At 45.7% G+C, this 25,814-nt stretch overlaps 1 protein-coding gene across 2 annotated transcripts in view; it reads left to right on the forward strand.

Annotated features, from left to right (window-relative positions):
* MTMR4 (myotubularin related protein 4) overlaps positions 1-25,814 on the forward strand; it is a 253,888-nt gene that overhangs the window by 62,420 nt on the left and 165,654 nt on the right. Inside the window, exons 1-2 of one of the 2 annotated variants that reach the window (XM_063956192.1) lie at positions 17,049-17,226; positions 19,378-19,464. In XM_063956192.1, coding sequence (XP_063812262.1) covers positions 17,179-17,226; positions 19,378-19,464 — 135 coding nt within the window. In that variant the 5' untranslated portion in view covers positions 17,049-17,178. Of the gene's footprint in view, positions 1-17,048; positions 17,227-19,377; positions 19,465-25,814 lie in introns of those variants that run through there. The other variant, XM_063956193.1, reaches the window with a different exon arrangement.

Consider the following 25,814-nt stretch of genomic DNA (forward strand, 5'->3'; position numbering starts at 1 on the left):
TTGCGATGACCGATGGTCATTATCGTGGTATTCAATTAGAGGCTGTTTTGATCGTCCAAAATTGGACCCACGATAACACGAAAACACATGGATTCAGGGATAAGTCCCGGATCCCACGTGTTGTCATGACTCCGGCGGCCTCTTGTCACGGATTATGCTTCCGGTGCCTGAGGCACCCGAAGCATTATCCCCAATAAGTGCTGCCATCGGGAGAAAGCGATGCCGGCATCAGGGCTAATAGGACCGTCCACAGTGACCTTATTAGCAGCTGTAAATTCTGGGATCAAATGAGACTAGTGGCTAGAGACCTTTGACAAAGCTGCCTGGAGCAGCGAAACGCGTTAGCTGAGACCTGTGTGGACTTCTGTTGACCAGCACCACTATTGCACCACCACTTACAGTCAAGACCTTGCATTTCATCTGCCTCCGTGAACCAGGACTCCACATTGGCATTGCCATTGCCTACCACTTACATAGGAGAACCCACTTATTGGAACACGGAACATCCATTGAACTGTGAACCAGGACCCCTACAATTGCTGCCGTTGCCATACGAATCTGCATCTATGGGAGCCTCTTTAAACGGAACACAGACTTGGTAACCACATCCAATTGGATGAATTATTACATACTTGGACCGTACTTATGACTGTACTTGTGCTGGTTTCTCTGACGTCCTAAGTGGATGCTGGGGACTCCGTCAGGACCATGGGGATTAGCGGCTCCGCAGGAGACAGGGCACAAAAGTAAAAGCTTTAGGATCAGGTGGTGTGCACTGGCTCCTCCCCCTATGACCCTCCTCCAAGCCTCAGTTAGATTTTTGTGCCCGGCCGAGAAGGGTGCAATCTAGGTGGCTCTCCTAAAGAGCTGCTTAGAGTAAAAGTTTTGTTAGGTTTTTTATTTTCAGTGAGTCCTGCTGGCAACAGGCTCACTGCTACGAGGGACTTAGGGGAGAAGAAGTGAACTCACCTGCGTGCAGGATGGATTGGCTTCTTAGGCTACTGGACACCATTAGCTCCAGAGGGATCGAACACAGGCCCAGCCATGGAGTCTGGTCCCGGAGCCGCGCCGCCGACCCCCTTGCAGATGCCGAAAAGTGAAGAGGTCCAGAAACCGGCGGCAGAAGACTTTTCAGTCTTCATGAGGTAGCGCACAGCACTGCAGCTGTGCGCCATTGTTGTCACACACTTCACACCAACGGTCACTGAGGGTGCAGGGCGCTTGGGGGGGCGCCCTGGGCAGCAATGAAAGTACCTATGCTGGCTAAAAATACATCACATATAGCCCCTGAGGCTATATGGATGTATTTAACCCCTGCCAGGTCTCAGAAAAACGGGAGAAGAAGCCCGCCAAAAAGGGGGCAGGGCCTATTCTCCTCAGCACACAGCGCCATTTTCCCTCACAGAAATGCTGGTGGGAAGGCTCCCAGGCTCTCCCCTGCACTGCACTACAGAAACAGGGTTAAAACAGAGAGGGGGGGCACTTATTTGGCGATATGATTATATATATTAAGATGCTATAAGGGAAAAACACTTATATAAAGGTTGTCCCTGTATAATTATAGCGTTTTGGTGTGTGCTGGCAAACTCTCCCTCTGTCTCTCCAAACATTCCCTGTGTGTGTGCTGTGTGTCGGTACGTGTGTGTCGACATGTATGAGGACGATGTTGGTGAGGAGGCGGAGCAATTGCCTGTAATGGTGATGTCACTCTCTAGGGAGTCGACACCGGAATGGATGGCTTATTTAAGGAATTACGTGATAATGTCAACACGCTGCAAGGTCGGTTGACGACATGAGACGGCCGGCAAACCAATTAGTACCTGTCCAGGCGTCTCAAACACCGTCAGGGGCGTTAAAACGTCCTTTTACCTAGGAGTTATTTGGGGTCGGTCCATCGGACCTGGTGGCCACGGCAACAGCTGAAAAATCCACCTTTTTTACCCCAAGTCACATCTCAGCAGAAAAAGACACCGTCTTTTCAGCCTCAGTCCTTTCGTCCCCATAAGGGCAAGCGGGCAAAAGGCCAGTCATATCTGCCCAGGGATAGAGGAAAGGGAAGAAGACTGCAGCAGGCAGCCCATTCCCAGGAACAGAAGCCCTCCACCGCTTCTGCCAAGTCCTCAGCATGACGCTGGGGCCGTACAAGCGGACTCAGGTGCGGTGGGGGGTCGTCTCAAGAGTTTCAGCGCGTAGTGGGCTCACTCGCAAGTGGACCCCTGGATCCTACAAGTAGTATCCCAGGGGTACAGATTGGAAATTCGAGACGTCTCCCCACCGCAGGCTCCTGAAGTCTGCTTTACCAACGTCTCCCTCCGACAGGGAGGCAGTATTGGAAACAATTCACAAGCTGTATTCCCAGCAGGTGATAATCAAAGTACCCCTCCTACAACAAGGAAAGGGGTATTATTCCACACTATATTGTGGTACTGAAGCCAGACGGCTCGGTGAGACCTATTCTAAATCTGAAATCTTTGAACACTTACATACAAAGGTTCAAATCAAGATGGAGTCACTCAGAGCAGTGATAGCGAACCAGGACTTACCTCCATGTCCCAAATTGCCCTTCTCACCAAGGGTACCTCAGGTTCGTGGTACAGAACTGTCACTATCAGTTTCAGACGCTGCCGTTTGGATTGTCCACGGCACCCCGGGTCTTTACCAAGGTAATGGCCGAAATGATGATTCTTCTTCAAAGAAAAGGCGTCTTAATTATCCCTTACTTGGACGATCTCCTGATAAGGGCAAGGTCCAGAGAACAGTTGGAGGTCGGAGTAGCACTATCTCAAGTAGTTCTACGACAGCACGGATGGATTCTAAAAATCGCAGCCGTTTCCGACGACACGTCTGCTGTTCCTAGGGATGATTCTGGACACAGTCCAGAAAAAGGTTTTCTCCCGGAGGAGAAAGCCAGGGAGTTATCCGAGCTAGTCAGGAACCTCCTAAAACCAGGAAAAGTGTCAGTGCATCATTGCACAAGGGTCCTGGGAAAAATGGTGGCTTCTTACGAAGCGATTCCATTCGGCAGATTCCACGCAAGAACTTTTCAGTGGGATCTGCTGGACAAATGGTCCGGATCGCATCTTCAGATGCATCAGCGGATAACCCTATCTCCAAGGACAAGGGTGTCTCTCCTGTGGTGGTTACAGAGTGCTCATCTTCTAGAGGGCCGCAGATTCGGCATTCAGGATTGGATGCTGGTGACCACGGATGCCAGCCTGAGAGGCTGGGGAGCAGTCACACAAGGAAAACATTTCCAGGGAGTGTGATCAAGTCTGGAGACTTCTCTCCACATAAATATACTGGAGCTAAGGGCAATTTACAATGCTCTAAGCTTAGCAAGACCTCTGCTTCAAGGTCAGCCGGTATTGATCCAGTGGGACAACATCACGGCAGTCGCCCACGTAAACAGACAGGGCGGCACAAGAAGCAGGAATGGCAGAAACTGCAAGGATTCTTCGCTGGGCGGAAAATCATGTGATAGCACTGTCAGCAGTGTTCATTCCGGGAGTGGACAACTGGGAAGCAGACTTCCTCAGCAGGCACGACCTCCACCCGGGAGAGTGGGGACTTCATCGGGAAGTCTTCCACATGATTGTGAACCGTTGGGAAAGACCAAAGGTGGACATGATGGCGTCCCGCCTGAACAAAAAACTGGACAGGTATTGCGCCAGGTCAAGAGACCCTCAGGCAATAACTGTGGACGTTCTGATAACACCGTGGGTGTACCAGTCGGTGTATGTTTTCCCTCCTCTGCTTCTCATACCCAAGGTATTGAGAATTATAAGACGTAGAGGAGTAAGAACTATACTCGTGGCTCCGGATTGGCCAAGAAGGACTTGGTACCCGGAACTTCAAGAGATGCTCACAGAGGACTCATGGCCTCTACCGCTAAGAAGGGACTTGCTTCAACAAGTACCATGTCTGTTCCAAGACTTACCGCGGCTGCGTTTGACGGCATGGCGGTGGAACGCCGGATCCTAAGGGAAAAAGGCATTCCGGAAGAGGTCATTCCTACCCTGGTCAAAGCCAGGAAGGAGGTGACCGCACAACATTATCACCACATGTGGCGAAAATATGTTGCGTGGTGTGAGGCCAGGAAGGCCCCACGAAGAAATTTCAACTCGGTCGATTCCTGCATTTCCTGCAAACAGGAGTGTCTATGGGCCTCAAATTGGGGTCCATTAAGGTTCAAATTTCGGCCCTGTCGATTTTCTTCCAGAAAGAATTGGCTTCAGTTCCTGAAGTCCAGAAGTTTGTCAAGGGAGTACTGCATATACAACCCCCTTTTGTGCCTCCAGTGGCACTGTGGGATCTCAACGTAGTTCTGGGATTCATCAAATCACATTGGTTTAAACCGCTCAAATCTGTGGATTTGAAATATCTCACATGGAAAGTGACCATGCTGTTGGCCCTGGCCTCGGCCAGGTGAGTGTCAGAATTGGCGGCTTTGTCTCGCAAAAGCCCATATCTGTTTGTCCATTCGGACAGGGCAGAGCTGCGGACTCGTCCCCAGTTTCTCCCTAAGGTGGTGTCAGTGTTTCACCTGAACCAGCTTATTGTGGTACCTGCGGCTACTAGGAACTTGGAGGACTCCAGGTTGCTAGATGTTGTCAGGGCCCTGAAAATATAGGTTTCCAGGACGGCTGGAGTCAGGAAAACTGACTTGCTGTTATCCTGTATGCACCCAACAAACTGGGTGCTCTTGCTTCTAAGCAAACGATTGCTAGTTGGATGTGTAGTACAATTCAGCTTACACATTCTGTGGCAGGCCTGCCACAGCCAAAATATGTAAATGCCCATTCCACAAGGAAGGTGGGCTCATCTTGGGCGGCTGCCCGAGGGGTCTCGGCTTTACAACTTTGCCGAGCTGCTACTTGGTCAGGGGCACACCCTGACTGAGGAGGACCTGGAGTTCTCTCATTCGGTGCTGCAGAGTCATCCGCACTCTCCCGCCCGTTTGGGAGCTTTGGTATAATCCCCATGGTCCTGACGGAGTCCCCAGCATCCACTTAGGACGTCAGAGAAAATAAGAATTTACTTACCGATAATTCTATTTCTCGTAGTCCGTAGTGGATGCTGGGCGCCCATCCCAAGTGCGGATTGTCTGCAATACTTGTACATAGTTATTGTTACAAAAATCGGGTTATTATTGTTGTGAGCCATCTTTTCAGAGGCTCCGCTGTTATCATGCTGTTAACTGGGTTCAGATCACAGGTTGTACAGTGTGATTGGTGTGGCTGGTATGAGTCTTACCCGGGATTCAAAATCCTTCCTTATTGTGTACGCTCGTCCGGGCACAGTATCCTAACTGAGGCTTGGAGGAGGGTCATAGGGGGAGGAGCCAGTGCACACCACCTGATCCTAAAGCTTTTACTTTTGTGCCCTGTCTCCTGCGGAGCCGCTAATCCCCATGGTCCTGACGGAGTCCCCAGCATCCACTACGGACTACGAGAAATAGAATTATCGGTAAGTAAATTCTTATTTTTATTCATGCCAATTGGTGCCCTGTACATAAGTTGGTGCTAATACCAATCAGGTCTCAAAGTCCACCAAAGATTCAATAGTGAGATACAGAATTGATGTAAATTTATTTCAGATTGATATGTTTTTATTTGTTTAAACTATTTTAATCATTATTAAATACACATTTATATAGATCTCACTGTGTCAATTAGCGCTGTATACCTCTTTCTTCTTTTTGTTTTTGAAAGGGCTTGACTACCCCTTATTTATTCAGCTGCTAGGATAAGCCACCCATCACAGCGCCTGTATATATACTTGATATATATATATTTCCAGGCTAGAGACTATGGCTGGGTGTCCACTAGACCAATGCTTCCCAAACTTTTTTGAATCACGGTGCCCTAAAGAGTATCAGAATTTTTTTCACTGCGCCCCTAGGCCAAAAGTTTCTTATTGAGAAATGTTAAATAAATATTAAATTAAGTAAATTGTGTTTATAGTCATCCTTAGGTTCCGTTGTGTGATGAGGTACAAGATTTGCTTCTGTTTCTCTACATATTTTATGATTGACAGCCACCAGCACTGCTTTTGCCTATTAAATTGACCATAAATAATTTAAATTGGTCCTGGACCACCAATCCAAGGCACCCCTGCAAGTGCCCCGAGGCATCCCACTGTGCCTAGGCACACTGTTTGAGAACCACTGCACTAGACAATATATTGTGTCTATACATTTTGTTGCAACCGTCTTTATTGTATACACCCAATTCATTGTGCAAAGACGTCTAGTACTGTTATATTGAATTATCCATGCTACATGCCACATGTGATATATTGCAAAGATTTGTTGTTGTTATTGTGTAGTGTGTACAGACAACCAAACAACTGCACAGTATGTTGGTACATTCAACACCATTCTACACGATGAGCTGACAGTGTACACAGAGACCCAATTGGTTGCTGTAGATAACCTGCAGATAATTTAAGAACGATGATTGTTTAGGGTGTATGTACGATATCGTATGATCTCAATCGTTACGTCAAGTTGATCAGTTGAGCGTGAAATTGTTTGTATGTACCCCACATAAGGCTCACCACCCAGACAGTGGTTCCCCAACATATGATATGCAGGTAGCCCAGGCTGACTCTCACCCCTAAAGGTCCATACACACTGGGTGATTTTGAGCTGAAAGCAGCTCACTTTTGGTGTGCTGTGCTGAGTGTGTATGCCCCGGCGATGAGCGCGGATGCGTGCCCCCGTCCGCCGTACATCTGCTGGTATTATCAGTAGATGAACAGCGGGGTGAACGGCTTTCTATTGCGTCCTGCTATGGAAAGCGTTCACCCCCGCTGACATTGCTGGGCAGGGGGGAAAAGCGCTCAGTGTGTATGTACTGAGCGATTTTCAGCCCAGCGATGTCGGCCATCATCGCTGGGCAAAAACGCCCAGTGTGTATGCACATTAACAGACAGCTTGTGTCGTCCTGTACATCTGCTCTTGCACATTGATTATTTGCCTATATAAGGACATTTTTAGGATTTACTGTTAGTTCTGCTAAACTTTAGATGCTCTGGCCCTTATCCTTAACACTGTGTTCCATATATTTGGATAATACCATTCCCAGAACAAAGAAAGAGTTGATAGAAGGCATTCATTTTAGGTAGCTGTAGTGTACTTCTGCAAACTTCATTACTTAACAGATTTAATTAAGTATGATTACTTCATTTACTTAATGTATGTTACTTGGCAGTAATGCACTGGCTTAGGTTTGCATTTTGTCCTGCAGTGTCCCTCTGCTTTTACTGGAGCGTCTGAATATCACCCTCTGGTGGTCTGTTACCAGTGCTGTTCCGTCACAGCAATGGGCTAGTTTCTAGTATGCGTCCTGTGCCATAATGTCTAGTGATTATACCACAGAACAAGTAAATAAGTGCAGCACCACCTTACATCCTGGTATTATTTACAGGTGTTTTCTCTTCTGCACCTCCATGGTCAGGGTCTAGTTTTATCTCTTTACTGAGCCCAAATTTTAGATGTTGCCGTGGAGTGGTTGGTTTTTATTATTATTATTATTATTATTATTATTATTATTAGGTTCCATTGCGCTGTATATTACCATAGGATGATTCTCCCATGTCCAAAAATCCGATACTGGAAATATTCCGGAATCCAAATCATTTTGAGCGAGTCTGAAATAGTGACCACTTGGCTTTCTGATTGGTCAGTGTACACAAACTTTGTTTCATGCACAAAATGATTACAAATATTGTATAAAATGACCTTCAGGCGATGTGTATTGGGTGTTTATATGAAGAATAAATGCATTTCATTTAGACTTGGGTCCCATCCCCAAAATATCTCGTTATTTCCAAAATACGGAAAAATCTGGAATCCAAAATACTTGTGGTCTAAAGGTGCATACACAATGGGTGTGTTTGCCCAGCGTGTATATGCACAGCGATGATTGTGAACATCGCTGGCAGGAAAATAGCTCAGTGAATACAACACTGAGCGATTTTCCCTGTGCCAGCCATGTTCACGTGGTGGGGGTGAACCATTTTCAACCGTAAGAGTCGGTGGAAGTGGTTCACTCGACTGTTCAGACAGCCCGACGAATGGCGGCGGCTGGCGATGATGCGGGAGCACGCATCAGCGATTATCGCCCGGCCATACACACTGGCCGAGTTTGAGCTCAAAGTAGCTCAAAACGCCGAAAGTGAGCTACTTTGAGCTCAAATGGGTTAGTGTGTATGGGGCTTTAAGCATTTCTGATGTGGGGGACTGAACCTAATTGTACATCTTTAGATGTATGACCGGTCCGTTGGACTGCATATACCTTCGTTTCTGCTTTACACTTTGGAGCTGAATCTGATGCGGACGCAAATGGCAATGCGGATGCTTCTCACGGATTTCATCATGCGCCATAATGTTTATGCAGCAAATAAGACTTGAGCACGCGGACAGAGCTCGCTAGTGTATATGGATTGATCTGTTCTTCAAAAGACTACACAATCCGGTGACTGGGAGGCGCCCATGCGATTGTTTTTAACCGATTCCAGTCTCTCAGATTTTTAGTGAACACAAAATGCAGTAAGCAGGCAGCCCCGGCCAGATAAAAAAGCGGATGTGTCTGAAATAGGATCATCCCATGTGTGTCTTTATATGTTTTACTTATTTCCTTTTGACGTAGTCGTATAAAATGCTGCTCATTATGTTAGCTAGACATGTTTGGGATAGTAGGGAATACCGTTCCGGTCTCCTACTCTCTGCTATTTAATCTGTTTATTGCATTTTTGGTATGTGAAAATCTTTCCATAAAAAGTTGATTGTCATGTTGTACACAGTTGGAAGCTAAACAGGACACCTGTAATAAAAGCTGCAGGGACCAAGCATAGAGTTCACTGTATATTCTTATGCTGATATTATGGGTCTGTCCAAGTAATTAGTATTTTTTTCTTTCTTCTTCTGTTTATTCCTTTTCCTTCCTTTTCTTTGCTGTAATGTTTATAGTTGTAGGCATTTGTGTCGCTCTAATACAGTAAAGCATCCCTTTACAGTGTCTGTCATTCATGTTCACTGTAACGCAATCATTATTCTGAAGAACAGGCAGGGCATGTCCTTGGGGCAACCTTACCTAGAAGGCAGGTACGGCAGATAACGATGCCCTAGCTGGGATGCGGTTATGTTACCGGTGCCCAGGATCCCGGTGGTCAGCATGCCAACGCCGGCATCCTGAACGCTAAAAATGTCCACAACACCCATAGAGTGGGAATAGAACCTGTGGTGAGGGCAGTGAGTCCGCAAGGGGCTTTGTGCGCTTGCGCCACCCTCCCTCCCCCACCGGCATTCTGCTTCCAGGATCCCGGTGTCTGTATGCAGACCACCAGGATCCCGGCAGCCGGTATCTCATACCCCCTCCCCCCCCCCCACCGCCCCCCCCCAAGCTAAGGCTACTCAGAAGGAAGCGGGTTTGGGGGTACCAGAGGCATTTCAGAAGGCTATGTAGTTCTTATCTGATTGCATGACCCTCACTGACCAGTGCCCACAGAGTAGCAACATCCCTGGATATGGCACAAAATCCAGGAGATTTAGGTGTGTCCTGTGCCAGTAACCCATTTAGCAGGAAAACAGCTGATGACCAACCACAGGGTGTTCAGTGACAGAACAAAACAAATCTAAGATGTTTAACTCTATATTATTACTTTCATTTAGGGTGTATTATACCAGCCGCCAGTTTGATCAGTCATTACCAGGAACAGAGTGCTGTAGAATAACCTTTTCCAAAGCCTTATTATTATTATTATTATTTGTGATGAATAGATGCACACAAGTTGAAATATAACTTGTGAATTTCTGAAGAGCTGACAGAAATGTCTTCTGAGGAAAGATCGTCCTACTGTAGTACAGCCCACATTTCCAAATCATACCGTGGTACCAAAGGAATCTTTGTAAGATGTCTCCAGTTATTTACTAAATTCAGAAACAAAGTGTCTTTCCTTAGACACAAATTCACCTATATAACCAGCAACCAAATACATATTATTATTATTATTATTATTATTTTATTTATTAGGTGACACTAAGGGGCATATTCAATTAGCCGCAGGGTTTACCGCAGGAGGATAACCTTGAGCTTCAACACTGCAGCTATTTAATTTTAAACCCATTTCCTCCCATGGTAATCCCTCGGCTAGTGCACGTTAATGCATAGATTCTGGGTTTAGTGCCCGGAGCTAGGGTTTAACACGCTCATGTCGACCGCGGTAAGGGCAAAAGCCCTACTTATTGCGGATTTCAGTTCGCACTTCAGGAGAAAATAGAGCCTGTGGTCTTACTGCAGGCTGCAGTGTAATAGCCCCGGCCAATACTACAAGCCTTCTGTAATCCCAGCGGCTAGTTGAATACTGTATGCCCTAAGTGTCTACAATGCCATAATGGGGGTACACATACAAACATTGGGAAATAATGGAGTATACAAACATGAGTATAAAACACAACAGGTAACCATAGCATACTGTATGTACAGTAGTACAGGCAGTAACATTATTACTTCAATGACATATAACATAGAGCAGAGGTAGGCCAAGCTGTAGTGAGTAATGGGAGGGATTCAGTCAATCAATTCTTCTGTACCCAATATAAGGGCGAGCAAGCGGTGTCAGTCACTGGATGGAGTAGGAGACAAGTGAGAGACATAGATATAGGGCTAGTGGGGGAAGTAGGGGTCTGGTCTATGAGCCATTACATACTATGGGAAATTAAGGGTGCTTCAGAAAATGAACATAGTTGAAGAATGAAAACTTATGACTAACTTCCTTCCGCTTTACCTCCTGCATTAAAGTGGTTACATCAGGACTATCTTTATTACATGTGTTCCCTTTGTGTGGTTTATTTTACTATGTGTTATTAGTCAGAATGAGCCTAGAAAACAGATTTCTTACCAAAGTGTATCTTGAAGGTGCAAAAATATATTCCACTTAATGTATAAGGAAGAGGTTAGTTACCGACAGCCGGGATGCCGAATGAACTGACACTGCGCCGCATAAGAGGTAGGCCGTGTGGGGTGTGGGTGGGTTATGTTTAGGCTTCGGTGGAAGGGTTTGGGGTTAGGCCGAGGGGTGGGGTTAGGGTTAGGCACCCCCCAGGGGGAGGGTTAGGGTGAGGCTACGGGGAGGATGAGTTAGGGTTATCCGACCATCGGGATGGCTCGGTCGGTATTCTGACTGACAGCTTCCCAAATGCCGGCAAATAGAACCCAACCCGATGTGTGTACAACACCTATTTGAATGAGCTCTAAGTGTAATGTTTCCCCAAAATCTAAACTAGTTTAACAAATTGCAAACATTGTTATGTTTATGAGTTAAAAAAAAAATATTTAAAAACATGAAGTTGTGAACGGGGTAAAAAAAAAAAAAGGTTCACAGTGCAATTAAATAATAATGTTATTTATATAGCCCTCCGACAGGACTCAAGGCGCCTTAAAATTTACTTTTATATGAGCGTGCTGTTACAAATCACAGGGTTGTGGGAGCTATATCCTTATATATATAAAATTACACACACTAGCTGTTCTACCTGTTCTTCGCACAGTTGTAAATATAATAGAGCGTTAAAAATTTAGTAAATCTATAGAGATGTAAATTTGAGACGTCTTAATGTAAGTAAATATTAATCCATGGTTCTTGGCGTTACCTGAGGAGCACTCGTAGCATTACGGTAAGAAGTGACAGGACCATTTTTGTAGTTTATTAAATTCTACCCACTGGAGGCACAATCCAAATTTTCTTCCGATTGTCCGTTTGGCCGTTATCGTTCATGCAACACAAGCCACGCATCGGTGATGATGTCGTTGTGTCAACCCTCTTTTCATCCCCTTAGGGGAGCTTTATTAACATTCTAATTACATAGTATTCCTATTTCCCACCTGAAGAATATCTATGATAGATTTCAGATTCCTAACATATTGGGAAGTAAAGGTGTGTACACACGATGAAATTCGGGCTAACCCCGTTTCTCACTATGCGACAGGGGCTAGGTTGGCATCGCAAGCACATAATGACTGTGCTTGCGATACTGACTATGTGCGGTTTTGGCTAAGTGTCAATTTTAACTATCTTTTCTATGAGATAGTCAAATTTGACTTGCCTGCACAGTTTATCTAGGCTTGCGATGCCGACCGCGCATCGGCATCAAATATGGATCGCAAGGTGACTTTCACCTTGCGATCGGCACTAACTTTTCTTATGATTTTGACTATATAGTCAAAATTGTAAGAAAATATCTCACCGTGTGTACACACCATAAGAGAATTAGTGATGAGTCAGTGAGTGATTGAGGGCTTTCACATTTATTTATATGTGTGTGTATGTATGTATATAATTTATTATAGAGACAGAGAGATATAGATATAGATAACATATATAGCCCCCTGTATTCATTATTGAATTCTGGTTAGGCATACACAATTAGCAGTCATACATGCTTTTCATAGCTGTTTTAGAATGATTTAACACCACCAGAGCCTGCAGGATCTCAGTGTTGCTGCTCTTATCCTTCCCACCTATCATGGTTTCAGCAAACACGTGTAGGAGAACTGTGTAGGAGAGGGAGAGGTGTCATTACTGGCAGTGTGAGGTTTTCTTTGCATTTAATTATCACCTCTAGCAGGGGGGGACCACTGGAAAAGCACTATAGAAAATCACTGTGGAGCAGAGCAATGACAATACTTTTTGTTATGTAGATAGTGATACACTAGCGATTCACATTGATGATCCATGTTGAACAACCATGGTAATCGATCTTATTAAAAGACTGTTGTACTTAATCCTATTCTTCACACGTAAATGATTGCCTTGAGTGTGAATATATTTCTGGAAAAAGTTATGTGTAGAGGTTTTAATGGTTCAGCGCTTTTGTCAATATAAAATTGTTCTTATTTAGGGAAATGTAGACCTAAAATAAAAGCTCCCTTACTTGAAGGACATACTAATAACATTTGTGGGTATGTGGCATAAGGTTGTGCTTATACAGGGCAATATTTCCTTATACAGCAGAGCTAATGTTGGTACTCCCACTGAGAAGCACAGTGCTGGTCTAAGGTTGGGTACACGCTACACAGTTTGTTGTGCAGTCATGGTACCTGCGACCACTCTGCACAACCATTGCGTAGTGTGTACCACAGAATTCATGGTTTGGATTGTGTGGTCGCATTTTCCCATTGAAAATCTGCACATCACATGGATGATGCGGCCTACGATATTATCATTGTACAGTGGATCATGCATTGCGTAAGTTGAAACAATATATTGTAATATCGTATCAGGCCATTGCATGATTGCTGGGTCGTCAAAGTGTGTACCCATACATCAGACATGTATTGGGCAATTCCCGGTTTTGCAGATGCCTGGGTGGGGATTAGGGAACATGCTGGAAATCATCAATGTGCCGATTTCGACCCAAAAATGATTGGAACCGGCAGTCAGGGATTTTTATCATGTTGTATTTTGGCAATAAGCTGAGTCTGGGCCGCATTAGACTCTAGTAGCCATTCATTAGATTTATAGAAAGCTTATTCCATCTAGCAAGTGTTCATAGCCCTTGCTGTGCATACAGACCGAGTGTTTTATGGGGGAAAATACACAGCGTTTTTTTTTTTTTTTCTTTTTCTTGTGTTTCCTTTTCATAATAATACTTTTGTGATTTTATTACTTTTCCCCTTCTCTTTCCAAAATGAGCTAATCATGTGTGTGTGTGTGTGTGTATGTATATATATATATATATATATATATATATATATATAGTGTGTGTGTGTATATGTATATATATATATATATATATATATATATATATATATATACACTCTGCTCAAAAAAATAAAGGGAACACTAAAATAACACATCCTAGATCTGAATGAATGAAATATTCTTATTAAATACTTTGTTCTTTACATAGTTGAATGTGCTGACCACAAAATCACACAAATTTTCAATGGAAATCAAATTTATTAACCCATGGAGGTTTGGATTTGGAGTCACACTAAAAATTAAAGTGGAAAAACACTACAGGCTGATCCAACTTTGATGTAATGTCCTTAAAACAAGTCAAAATGAGGCTCAGTAGTGTGTGTGGCCTCCACGTGCCTGTATGACCTCCCTACAATGCCTGGGCATGCTCCTGATGAGGGATCTCCTCCCAGACCTGGACTAAAGCATCCGCCAACTCCTGAACAGTCTGTGGTGCAACGTGGCGTTGGTGGATGGAGCGAGACATGATGTCCCAGATGTGCTCAATTGGATTCAGGTCTGGGGAACGGGCGGGCCAGTCCATAGCATCAATGCCTTCGTCTTGCAGGAACTGCTGACACACACTCCGGCCACATGAGGTCTAGCATTGTCTTGCATTAGGAGGAACCCAGGGCCAACCGCACCAGCATATGGTCTCACAAGGGGTCTGAGGATCTCATCTCGGTACCTAATGGCAGTCAGGCTACCTCTGGCGAGCACATGGAGGCCTATGCGGCCCCCCAAAGAAATGCCACCCCACACCGTTACTGACCCACTGCCAAACCGGTCATGTTGGAGGATGTTGCAGGCAGCAGAACGTTCTCCTTGGCGTCTCCAGACTCTGTCACATCTGTCACATGTGCTCAGTGAGAACCTGCTTTCATCTGTGAAGAGCACAGGGCGCCAGTGGCGAATTTGCCAATCTTGGTGTTCTCTGGCAAATGCCAAACGTTTTTCACGGTGTTGGGCTGTAAGCACAACCCCCACCTGTGGACGTCGGGCCCTCATACCACCCTCATGGAGTCTGTTTCTGATCGTTTGAGTAGACACATGCACATTTGTGGCTTGCTGGAGGTCATTTTGCAGGGCTCTGGCAGTGCTCCTCCTGTTCCTCCTTGCACAAAGGCGGAGGTAGCGGTCCTGCTGCTGGGTTGTTGCCCTCCTACGGCCTCCTCCACGCCTCCTGATGTACTGGCCTGTCTTCTGGTAGCGCCTCCATGCTCTGGACACTACGCTGACAGACACAGCAAACCTTCTTGCCACAGCTCGCATTGATGTGCCATCCTGGATGAGCTGCACTACCTGAGCCACTTGTGTGGGTTGTAGACTCCGTCTCATGCTACCACTAGAGTGAAAGCACCGCCAGCTTTCAAAAGTGACCAAAACATCAGCCAGAAAGCATAGGAGCTGAGAAGTGGTCTGTGGTCACCACCTGCAGAACAACTCCTCTATTTAGGGTGTCTTGCTAATTGCCTATAATTTCCACCTGTTGTCTATTCCATTTGCACAACAGCATGTGAAATTGATTGTCAATCAGTGTTGCTTCCTAAGTGGACAGCTTGATTTCACAGAAGTGTGATTGACTTGGAGTTACATTGTGTTGTTTAAGTGTTCCCTTTATTTTTTTGAGCGGTGTGTATGTGTGTGTGTGTATATATATATACACACACACACACACACAACACATTTTTGGTTCCCCTACTGAGAAAATGACACATATATATATATATATATATATATATATATATATATATATATATATATATATATATATATATATATATATATATTATATATCTCTATAATATATCTATATATACACATAGAATATAATATATACGTCATTATCTCAGTAGGGGACCCAAAAGTATGGGATTTTGGATAAGGGATACTCTACCTGTGTGTGTGTGTGTGTGTGTATGTATATACATACATATATATATATATATATATACACGCGCACGCACGCGTGCGTCTGGTAGCCCCCAGATTCATTTTGAGCTGCTCCTTTGTAGCGCGTCGGTTGGCCCTCCCCTCATGCACCTACGTAGCCAAAGTTCACCTCTCACATAAATGGCACGTGGTGCTCCGCAGGTTCCACGTAGGTTATTCGCAATGGTGCCATTTCTCCAGTCACGACACACCTTCACCACAGCAGCACGCGGAGAGTTCACCAACTGCGCTGTTTCAGCAATGCCGCACTTGGCCTGAAGATCATCTCTTTTGCAACTCTGATAAATCGCCCCTTTTACCCATGACAGCAATGAGTGATATGTGTGCAGTCGGCCTATCGCACACCTTGTATACCCACCAAGCCAGCGCACGATACATGACATACATCACGGGCTGTGCGCTGCCATTGTCAAATGTAGGAGGTGATCATGATAATGTGACTAGACTGTAAATTTATTCACCTGTTTTTTTTTTGTTTTTTTTTTATGTAGTTTCTTGTAATTAATATTTATTTAATCCCATATTTTTTTCCCCACTAAAATTCTTCAATGCAGGGGGCAAGTCATCTATTACATACATACATATATAAATATTATTATGTTTATGCTGCTCATGGTAGGCACAGCGTCTGTGTACAATTGTACAGTATGTGTGCCAGTAAAGGGGCAGCAGAGTGTATCTGTGCTGGTGTGTCAGTGTGGAGACACGGTATCCGTTCACATGGTCGACCATGTTATGGTCGACAGTCGTTAGGTCGACCACTATTGGTCGACATTGACATGGTCGACATGGACACATGGTCGACACATGAAAATGGTCGACACATGAAAAGGTCGACATGAGTTTTTTAACTTTTTTTTTTTTCTTTTGGGGAACTTTTCCATACTTTACGATCCACGTGGACTACGATTGGAACGGTAATCTGTGCCGAGCGAAGCGGTAGCGGAGCGAAGGCACCATGCCCGAAGCATGGCGAGCGAAGCGGTGCACTAATTGGGGTTCCCAGTCACTTTACGCAAAAAACGACACCAAAAAAAGTGAAAAAACTCATGTCGACCTTTTTCATGTGTCGACCTTTCGTGTGTCGACCATGTCAATGTCGACCAATAGTGGTCGACCTAATGACTGTCGACCATAACATGGTCGACCATTCATACCGGAACCGTGGAGACAGAGGTGATCCCCCTGCACATTGCCCTGTGTGTGTTGCTGTGAGAGAGACTGTGTAGCTGAGCCTGTGCCTGTGTGTGCGGGCCTGCCTACCCGGCAGATGGGAGGGGGGTGTGTGTGCCTGTCCCTGTGCCAGAGGAGGAGGCACTGGCAGCTGAGACACCTGCTCCTCCCCCCTGCTCTCTGTGCGATGGAGCGGCCGCAGTGAGCTGGCTCTGGGTGCAGCAGCAGCAGCAGCAGTAGAAGAGGCTACGCGATGGTTACACCGGCCCAGCCCTTGTGTGAGAGCTGCGGCCGGTCTCTGCCAGCATGACTGAGCCCCCGCCGCGCCCCCACTGCTCGGTGCTCAGCTGCTTTGTGAGTCTCCTAAGCTCAGGGAGGTGGGAGGGTGGGCTTCCAGCATTTGCACACCAGGGCTGGATATTTGTTGAGGGGGAGGGGTTGCCAGGGTGTCTGTGCCCTCTGACAGCAGGGCTGCAACTCTGTCTGTGCTGGTGTGTGAGCTGGCAGATATTGGGCAGTGCTGCTGTGTGAGTGTCTGTGTGAGAGATATGGCAGATGTGGAGAGCAATGCTGTGATATGTGCAGCTAGGTGTGCAAGTCATTTAAAGGGAGTGACAGGCCACCCCTGGGTACGCTAGGGGTAGAGAGCAGCTGTGGAAAATCCTACCCAACCACTCCCTTGTAGGTGCAAGCCCTGCCCGTAGCTGCGAATGACGACTGTGTGTGTCCCTGCCTCTGGGATACCCAGATTTCCTGTGAGAAGTGTGCAGCACATGTTAGGAATGTGTGCACAGTGATTGCACAGAGTACCGTGGGAGTGTTTCTGGATGCTGGATGTGACTGTAGCAGTGTGTAACAGCTGGTTCTCACATATCCAGTGCTAGGGATATTGTGCTTTGTATATTGGCTAAGCTGGAGAAAGTATCTATCCTTTTAGTGGTGCAGGGTTCCTACCTGTCTAGGCCCAGTGACAACGAGCTCTGTGTCTTCCAAGTCACTTGGCAGATTGCGCTGTGTTCCATGTTGCGCTGCGAATCCACCGCGTAGCTGTTTGCTGTACCAGCGTCTGTTTAGCCACATGTGACACATCATCATTGTATACACATAAATATCACCTATTTGTGTTCATAGTGAGGAAGCTAATTTTAGTGTCACTCATCCTTTATTTCCATAAGCCATCTCGTAGATCAGTGTCTGCACACCAGGGCTGGTCATGGAATTATTGGGAATCTGTTATGAAGACATTGCTGTCTTGTGTGCCTTTTACTCTTGCGCTGTATTCTCAAGTGTTCAATTAGCTTTAAGTGTCAGTATTCTTCTTTTCAGATTAAATGCCTACTAGATTTATGTTCAAGGCCAGTGGAGCATTATGTGGATTAAATGTCTATAATGCATATCCATGAATCATTTTCATGGCCTCTTGGAACAGCGTAATGGAACCACTGGTTTATTTTTCATTTCTGAAAGTTCTGTCTGTCTGTTTGTTCTACAAGTAACATGACTACAGCATCCTAGTACTTACTGTAGCTGGTTCTCTTTCATGACCAGTTCCAGCCAGTTCTGCCTGCTAGAAACTGCTTTCCACATGTTTATTCTCTTGCATGGGTTAGATTATGCTGGATCATGCTTTAGCAAATCAGTCCTAATAATAATAATAATAATAATAATAATAGTAGTAATAATAATAATAGTAATTGTTTTGTCTCACCTTGGTAAAAATAATCCTGAGATATTGATAGCTCTTATCAGTTTAGCCGAGAGACAGGTTCAGACACACATTACCCAAACATAATTGCCTACAATGCCGTCTAAATTAGCGAGAACATGGTATGCCACCTGTTGCATGTCTAATGTAAATTGCAGAACTGATAGAGGAAGGACGTTTTAGAACAAAATAACCTGCATGCTCTGCATATGGAAACTTGTTATCTAGTGTCCCGCAGGAACCGGAGCCAGTCACCATATTATTTTGACAGCAGAAGTCTTTATAGGAATTGGATTACAGTATTAATAGTGGTCTTGTAATAATTACAAATCTGTTAATGAGTGCAGTTAATTGTACACCATGGCTAAGGAGTAAGTGCAGAAGTGTTATCTTGTCACAGATCTCGTAATAGTTTGCAGTCTTGTGCAGTAGTGCATCATTCAATATCATACGGTACCTTCATTGGGGTACATTTACTAAAGCTTCTAAAGCAGAGAATTGGTGATGTTGCCCATAGCAACCAATCAGATGCTCTCTTTTAGAAAATGATAGACCGCATCTGATTGGTTGCTATGGGCAACATCACCAATTCTCTGCTTTAGAAGCTTTAGTAAATTTAACCCTTTGGGTCAGGCTCTGCGTGATTCCCCATTATGTCCAAGCTGGGTATATAATGTGGCTGTAAATGCTTATACTAGGTTAGTAGTGACAGCTGCACATGCAGACAAGGTAAGCATATCCAAATAAAGGTCCCGATTACTACCAAATTATGCATGCATTTCTTTTTGTTTTGGTGGCAGGGTGAAGAGCCCCCCAGTCTGGAATACATCCAAGCCAAGGATCTGTTCCCACCTAGGGAACTGGTGAAGGAGGAAGATAAGTTACAGGTTATTATTATTTATTTATTACTATTTATTTATATAGCGCACACATATTCCGCAGCGCTTTACAGGGAATATTTGCCCATTCACATCAGTCCCTGCCCCAGTGGAGCTTACAATCTATATGCCCTACCACATGTACACATAGACACATTCACACTAGGGTTAATTTTGTTGGGAGCCAATTAACCTACCGGTATATTTTTGGATTGTGGGTGGAAACCGGAGTACCCAGAGGAAACCCACGCAAGTACGGGGAGAATATACAAACTCCACACAGGTAGAGCCATGGTAGGAATCTAACCCATGAGCTCAGTGCTGTGAGGCAGTAATGCTAACCATTACACCATCCGTGCTGCCCTGGTTAGGCTTTCTCTTCGCTGAAATGTGCATTGTGCTAATGTCTGCCCTGCACAGAATGCAGCTTTACTTGGGGAACATCTCCAAATATACGTATGTAGCTCTTGGGCAGAAAATGATAACTGCAGCTTGCATAGTGTAACCGCACATTGTGCCATGCAGCGAGTGAGCAGCACATTGTATCTCGCAGCTAGTGGTTGGCACATAATTGCCAGCAGCCGGTCACCCGGACACTATACTTTGTGGCTAGTATATTCTGCTCAACAGCCAATGACTAACTCATTATACTTAGCCATCGGTGGGTAACACATTGCACCTAATAGCTAGTGCCAAGCAGCCAGACACTAACACATTAGCTCGGCAGTGTATGGACATCTTCCTATGATGCTGTTCCTCCCACCTCCCAGGCTAGTTGCCACATATGCTGTACAGCATTGCTTAGATTTTGTGGTGCTGTATAAATAAGCATACAGACACACAGAGTGAGACAGAAGAGGGGTTGTGTTTATCTTTGGGAGGGGAGGGTGGAAGTGGTGCAACAGGGCCAGCATGTGCAGAGGAATGTTTCTATTAATAGGATTCTGAATGCTGTCCTTGCTGCGCAAGTTGCTGGACGTATAATCCCTACGCTTCTGCTTCCATCATCACACTCTGGGTTGGGGAATGTAACATAACTCATTTGTGTGTCATTGTGTGGTAAGCTTCTGCAGGTCGTGTCTCAGATGTGCCATAGCACCTTTGGTAAAGATTTGTACGTGGGTGTCAAAAAAGTCCAGGAGCTTAAATCAAAAAGTTTCTCTCTGTAAGGGTCATTTAAAGCATCCTTGTTTTTGGTCCATTATCGGACCTTATCTAAGGGTGTGCCATGGCTCTGTTGCTTTTTTGTAAACTACTCCTGTTGTATTCCAACTGGAACACAAGTAGACTCTGTCGGCCAGTTGTCTTGTTGAGGCCTACAGGATTATTGCTGTTCATGACCTGTAGGATAGGACAGTATCTAGTCCCCTACTCTTTCACCTTCACATGTGGAATGTTTTACAGTTGGCTGATTGTTATAACTCATTATTGCATTATGTTACTTATAAATGTTGTTACATTTGCTGGACTTCAGATGTTAAGTACCCTAATATTAGATCCATTTTCTGCAGAATCTTAGGGTGCGTACACACTAGGCGATATTGCGTACGATCTGGCCGAAATCAGTCGGTTTAGAACAATATCGTGTATATAGAACAATATCGTCTAGTGCGTACAGACGATATGTCGCACAATGTGCACTTCCCCGGGTCTTCTGCTTCGTCGCCCGTCGGACCTGAATATCGCAGACAACGGCCATACTGTCGAATACAGCATGGTTACACCGTCGCTTCCGACATCGGCAAGTGTAAATGCACTTGCCGATGTGGGGTCCTGTCGCAGATGCCACTGCATCGTTTGCGATGCCGTCCTAGTGTGTACGCACCCTTAGTGGTGGCAATAGAGGAGATGTTCATACTCATTGATTCATGATTCTTTGTATGTCATTTTACAAATTTAAGTTTATAAATCTAAGAAAGTGCTATGTTTTCTAAATAATAAAAAGTAAGGGATTTTTTTTGGGGGGTGGGTAAGGTTGTAGTTTAATGACTGAGGAATGATAGCTCATGAAATGTGAATGCGTTTCTGAGTATTGAGATACATGCCATCTCTGAACACTGTTACGTCATGCCTTTCACATTCCTAATACTATAATATGTACACTGTATACATACAATAATGGATAATTTAACAATTAATGTCAGACACATAATTAGGGGGAGATGTACTAAGACTTAGAGAGTCCTAAAGTGCAGAGATAAAGTACCAGCCAGTCGGCTCCTAACTGCTATGTTACAGGCTGTTACAGGAGCTTGATTAGTTGGTACTTTAGTTCTTGCAATGTTATCACTGCCTTAGGCTTAGTACATTTGCCCCTTAAGGTGGTATCCTATTAGCCACAAAAGTTTTTTTCACTTTTATATTTTTTGTGTTGAATTTTTTTTCCCTCTTACGTCCTAGAGGATGCTGGGGACTCCGTAAGGACCATGGGGATAGACGGGCTCCGCAGGAGACATGGGCACTTTAAGAAAGACTTTAGATCTGGTATGCACTGGCTCCTCCCTCTATGCCCCTCCTCCAGACCTCAGTTTGATACTGTGCCCAGAGGAGATGGGTGCATTACAGGGAGCTCTCCTGAGCTTCCTGACAGAATGTATATTTGTTAGGTTTTTTATTTTCAGGGAGCCTGCTGGCAACAGACTCCCTGCATCGAGGGACTGAGGGGAGAGAAGCAGACCTACTTCTGTGAGTTTCAAGGCTCTGCTTCTTAGGCTACTGGACACCATTAGCTCCAGAGGGAGTCAGAACACAGGTCTCACCCTGGAGTTCGTCCCGGAGCCGCGCCGCCGTCCTCCTCACAGAGCCGGAAGATAGAAGCCGGGTGAGTATGAGAAGAAAAGAAGACTTCAGAGACGGCAGAAGACTTCATGATCTTCACTGAGGTAACGCACAGCAGTGCAGCTGTGCGCCATTGCTCCCACACACCTCACACACGGCAGTCGCTGTAAGGGTGCAGGGCGCAGGGGGGGCGCCCTGGGCAGCAATACAAACCTCATTTCTGGCAAAAGAGATACATATACAGTTAGGCACTGTATATATAAAGAGCCCCCGCCAGTTTTTATTGTATTTAAGCGGGACAGAAGCCCGCCGCCGAGGGGGCGGGGCTTCTCCCTCGGCACTCACCAGCACCATTTTCTCCACAGCACAGCTGAGAGGAAGCTCCCCGGACTCTCCCCTGCTTATCCACGGTGAAAGGGGGTTTCAGAGAAGAGGGGGGGGGGGGCACATAATTGGCAGCAAATAATAGTATTACAGCGCTACTGGGTAAACACATTGTGTGTTTTTCCTGGGGTATTAGCGCTGGGTGTGTGCTGGCATACTCTCTCTCTCTGTCTCTCCAAAGAGCCTTGTGGGGGAACTGTCTTCAGATAAGAGGATTCCCTGAGTGTGTGGTGTGTCGGTACGTGTGTGTCGACATGTCTGAGGTAAAAGCTCTTCTAAGGAGGAGATGGAGCAAATGTGTGTGTGTGGTGTCTCCGTCGACAACGCTGACACCTGACTGGATATGTGGAATTAAGTGCTGAGGTAAATTTATTGCCCAAAAGATTAGAGAACAGACAGGGAATCTACCCATGTCTGTCCCTACGTCGCAGGGACCTTCAGAGTCTCAAAACGCCCACTATCCAAAATAATAGACACTGATACCGACACGGAGTCTGACTCCAGTGTCGACTACGATGATGCAAAGTTACAGCCAAAACTGGCAGAAAAGTATTCAATATATGATTATTGTAATAAAAGATGTTTTGCATATCACTGATGACCCATCTGTCCCTGACACAAGGGTACACATGTTTAAGGGGAAGAAAGATGACATAACATTTCCCCCCTCTCATGAACCAAATGAATTGTGTGAAAAAGAGCGGGAATCTTCAGACAAGAAACTGCAGTTTCCCAAAAGAATTCTCATGGCGTATCCTTTCCCTGCTAGGGCCAGGATACGATGGGAATCCTCCCCTAGGGTGGACAAGGCGTTGACACGTTTCCCCAAAAGGTAGCGCTGACATACCAAGATACAGCTACCCTCAGGGATCCTGCAGATAGCATGCAGAAAAGTACTTTGAAGTCCATTTACACACATTCGGGTACACTACTCAGACCGGCGATTGTGTCGGCAGGGGTTTATAGCGCTGTAGCAGCGTGGACAGATACCTTATCAGCGGAGATTGAAACCTTAGATAAGGATACCATGTTATTTACCCTAGGATATATAAAAGATGCTGTCTTATATATAAGACATGCTCAAAGAGACATTGGTCCACTGGGTTCTAGAGTCAACGCTATGTCGATTTCTGCTAGACGTGTCCTGTGGAACATGCAATGGACAGGTGATGCCGACTAAAAGAGGCATATGGAGGTTTTACCTTACAAGGGTGAGGAATTGTGTGGAGAAGGGCTCTCGGACCTGGTCTCCACAGCTATAGCTGGTAAATCTGATCTTTTGCCTTATATTCCCTCACAGCCTAAGAAAGCACGACATTATCAAATGCAGTCCTTTCGGTCGCAGACAAACAAGAAAGTACGAGGAGCGTCCTTTCTTACCAGAGGTAAGGGCGCAGGGCACAGCTAGTTCCCAGGAACAGAAGTCCGCCCCAGCCTCTACTAAATCCACCGCATGACACTGGGGCTTCGCTAAGGGAGTCCGCCCCAGTGAGAGCACGTCTTCGACTCTTCAGCCACATCTGAGTTCACTCACAGGTGGATCCCTGGGCAATAGAAATTGTTTCTCAGGGTTACAAGCTGGAATTCGAAGAGGTGCCTCATCGCCGGTTTTCCTTATCGGCCCTACCGGCTTCTCCCCCAGAAAGGGAGATAATATTAAATACAATTCACACATTGTATCTCCAACAGGTGGTGCTCAAGGTTCCCCTCCTTCAACAAGGAAGGGGATATTACTCAACCTTGGCTGTAGTCCCGAAACCGGACGGTTCGGTCAGACCTATTTTAAAATTAAAATCTCTGAACCTATACTTGAAAAGGTTCAAATTCAAAGTGGAATCGCTCAGAGCGATCATTGCCAGCCTGGAAGAGGGGGGATTTTATGGTGTATCTAGACATAAAGGCTGCATACCTTCATGTTCCCATTTATCCACCCCATCAGGCGTACCTGTGAATTACGGTATAGTATTGTCATTACCAATTTCAGGGTAAGTGGCGGAAATGATGGTGCTCCTACGCAAGCAAGGAGTCACAATTATCCCATACTTGGACGATCTCCTAATAAGGGCGAGATCAAAAGAGCAGTTGTTGAACAGCGTGTCACTTTCGCTGAAGGTGTCACAGCAACTCGGCTGGATTCTCAATATCCCGAAGTCACAGTTGGTTCCTATGACTCGTCTGCCCTTCTTGGGTATGATTCTGAATACGGACCAGAAATGGGTTCATCTTCCGATAGAGAAGGCCCAGGAACTAATGACTCTGGTAAAACACCTATTAAAGCCAAAACAGGTGTCAGTGCATCACTGCACTCGGGCCCTGGGAAAGATGGTGGCATCTTATGGGGCCATTCCCTTCGGCAGGTTCCATGCGAGGACTTTCCAATGGGATCTACGGAACAAGTGATCCGGATCACATCTACAGATGCATCAGTTAATCACCCTGTCCCCTAGGGCCAGGGTGTCTCTCCTATGGTGGCTGCAGAGTGCTCACCTTTTGCAGGGTCGCAGGTTCGCCATCCAGGACTGGATTCTGCTAGCCACGGACGCGAGCCTCCGAGGTGGGGGAGCAGTCACACAGGGAAGAAACTTCCAAGGTCTTTGGGTCAAGTTAAAAAACTTGTATTCAAATCAACATCCTGGAGCTGAGGGCCATATACAACGCCCTTCGGCAAGCGGAAACATTGCTTCGCGACCTACCAGTTCTGATCCAGTCAGACAACATCACCGCAGCGGCACAAAGAGCAGAGTGGAAATGGCAGAAGACACCAGGATTCTCCGCGGGGCGGAAAATCATGTAAGCGCATTTTCAGCAGTTCATTCCGGGAGTGGACAACTGAGAAGCAGACTTCCTCAGCAAACACGACCTGCATACAAGAGAGGACTTCTTTAGGAAGCCTTCGAACAGATTGCAAGTCAGTGGGAACTGCCACAGATAGACATGATGGCGTCCTGCCTCAACAAGAAGCTACAGAGGTATTGCACCAGGTCAAGAGACCCTCAGGCGATAGCTGTAGATGCCCTAGTGACACCGTGGGTGTTCCAGTCGGTCTATGTATTTCCCCCTCTTCCTCTCATACCCAAGGTGTTGAGAATGGTAGGAGGGAGAGGAATGAGAACAATCCTCATTGTTCCAGATTGGCCACGAAGGACCTGGTATCCGGATCTGCAGGAAATGCTCACAGAAGATCCGTGGCCTCTTCC

This window comes from Pseudophryne corroboree, chromosome 2 (assembly GCF_028390025.1).
Source record: "Pseudophryne corroboree isolate aPseCor3 chromosome 2, aPseCor3.hap2, whole genome shotgun sequence".
NCBI classification, from domain to species: domain Eukaryota; kingdom Metazoa; phylum Chordata; class Amphibia; order Anura; family Myobatrachidae; genus Pseudophryne; species Pseudophryne corroboree.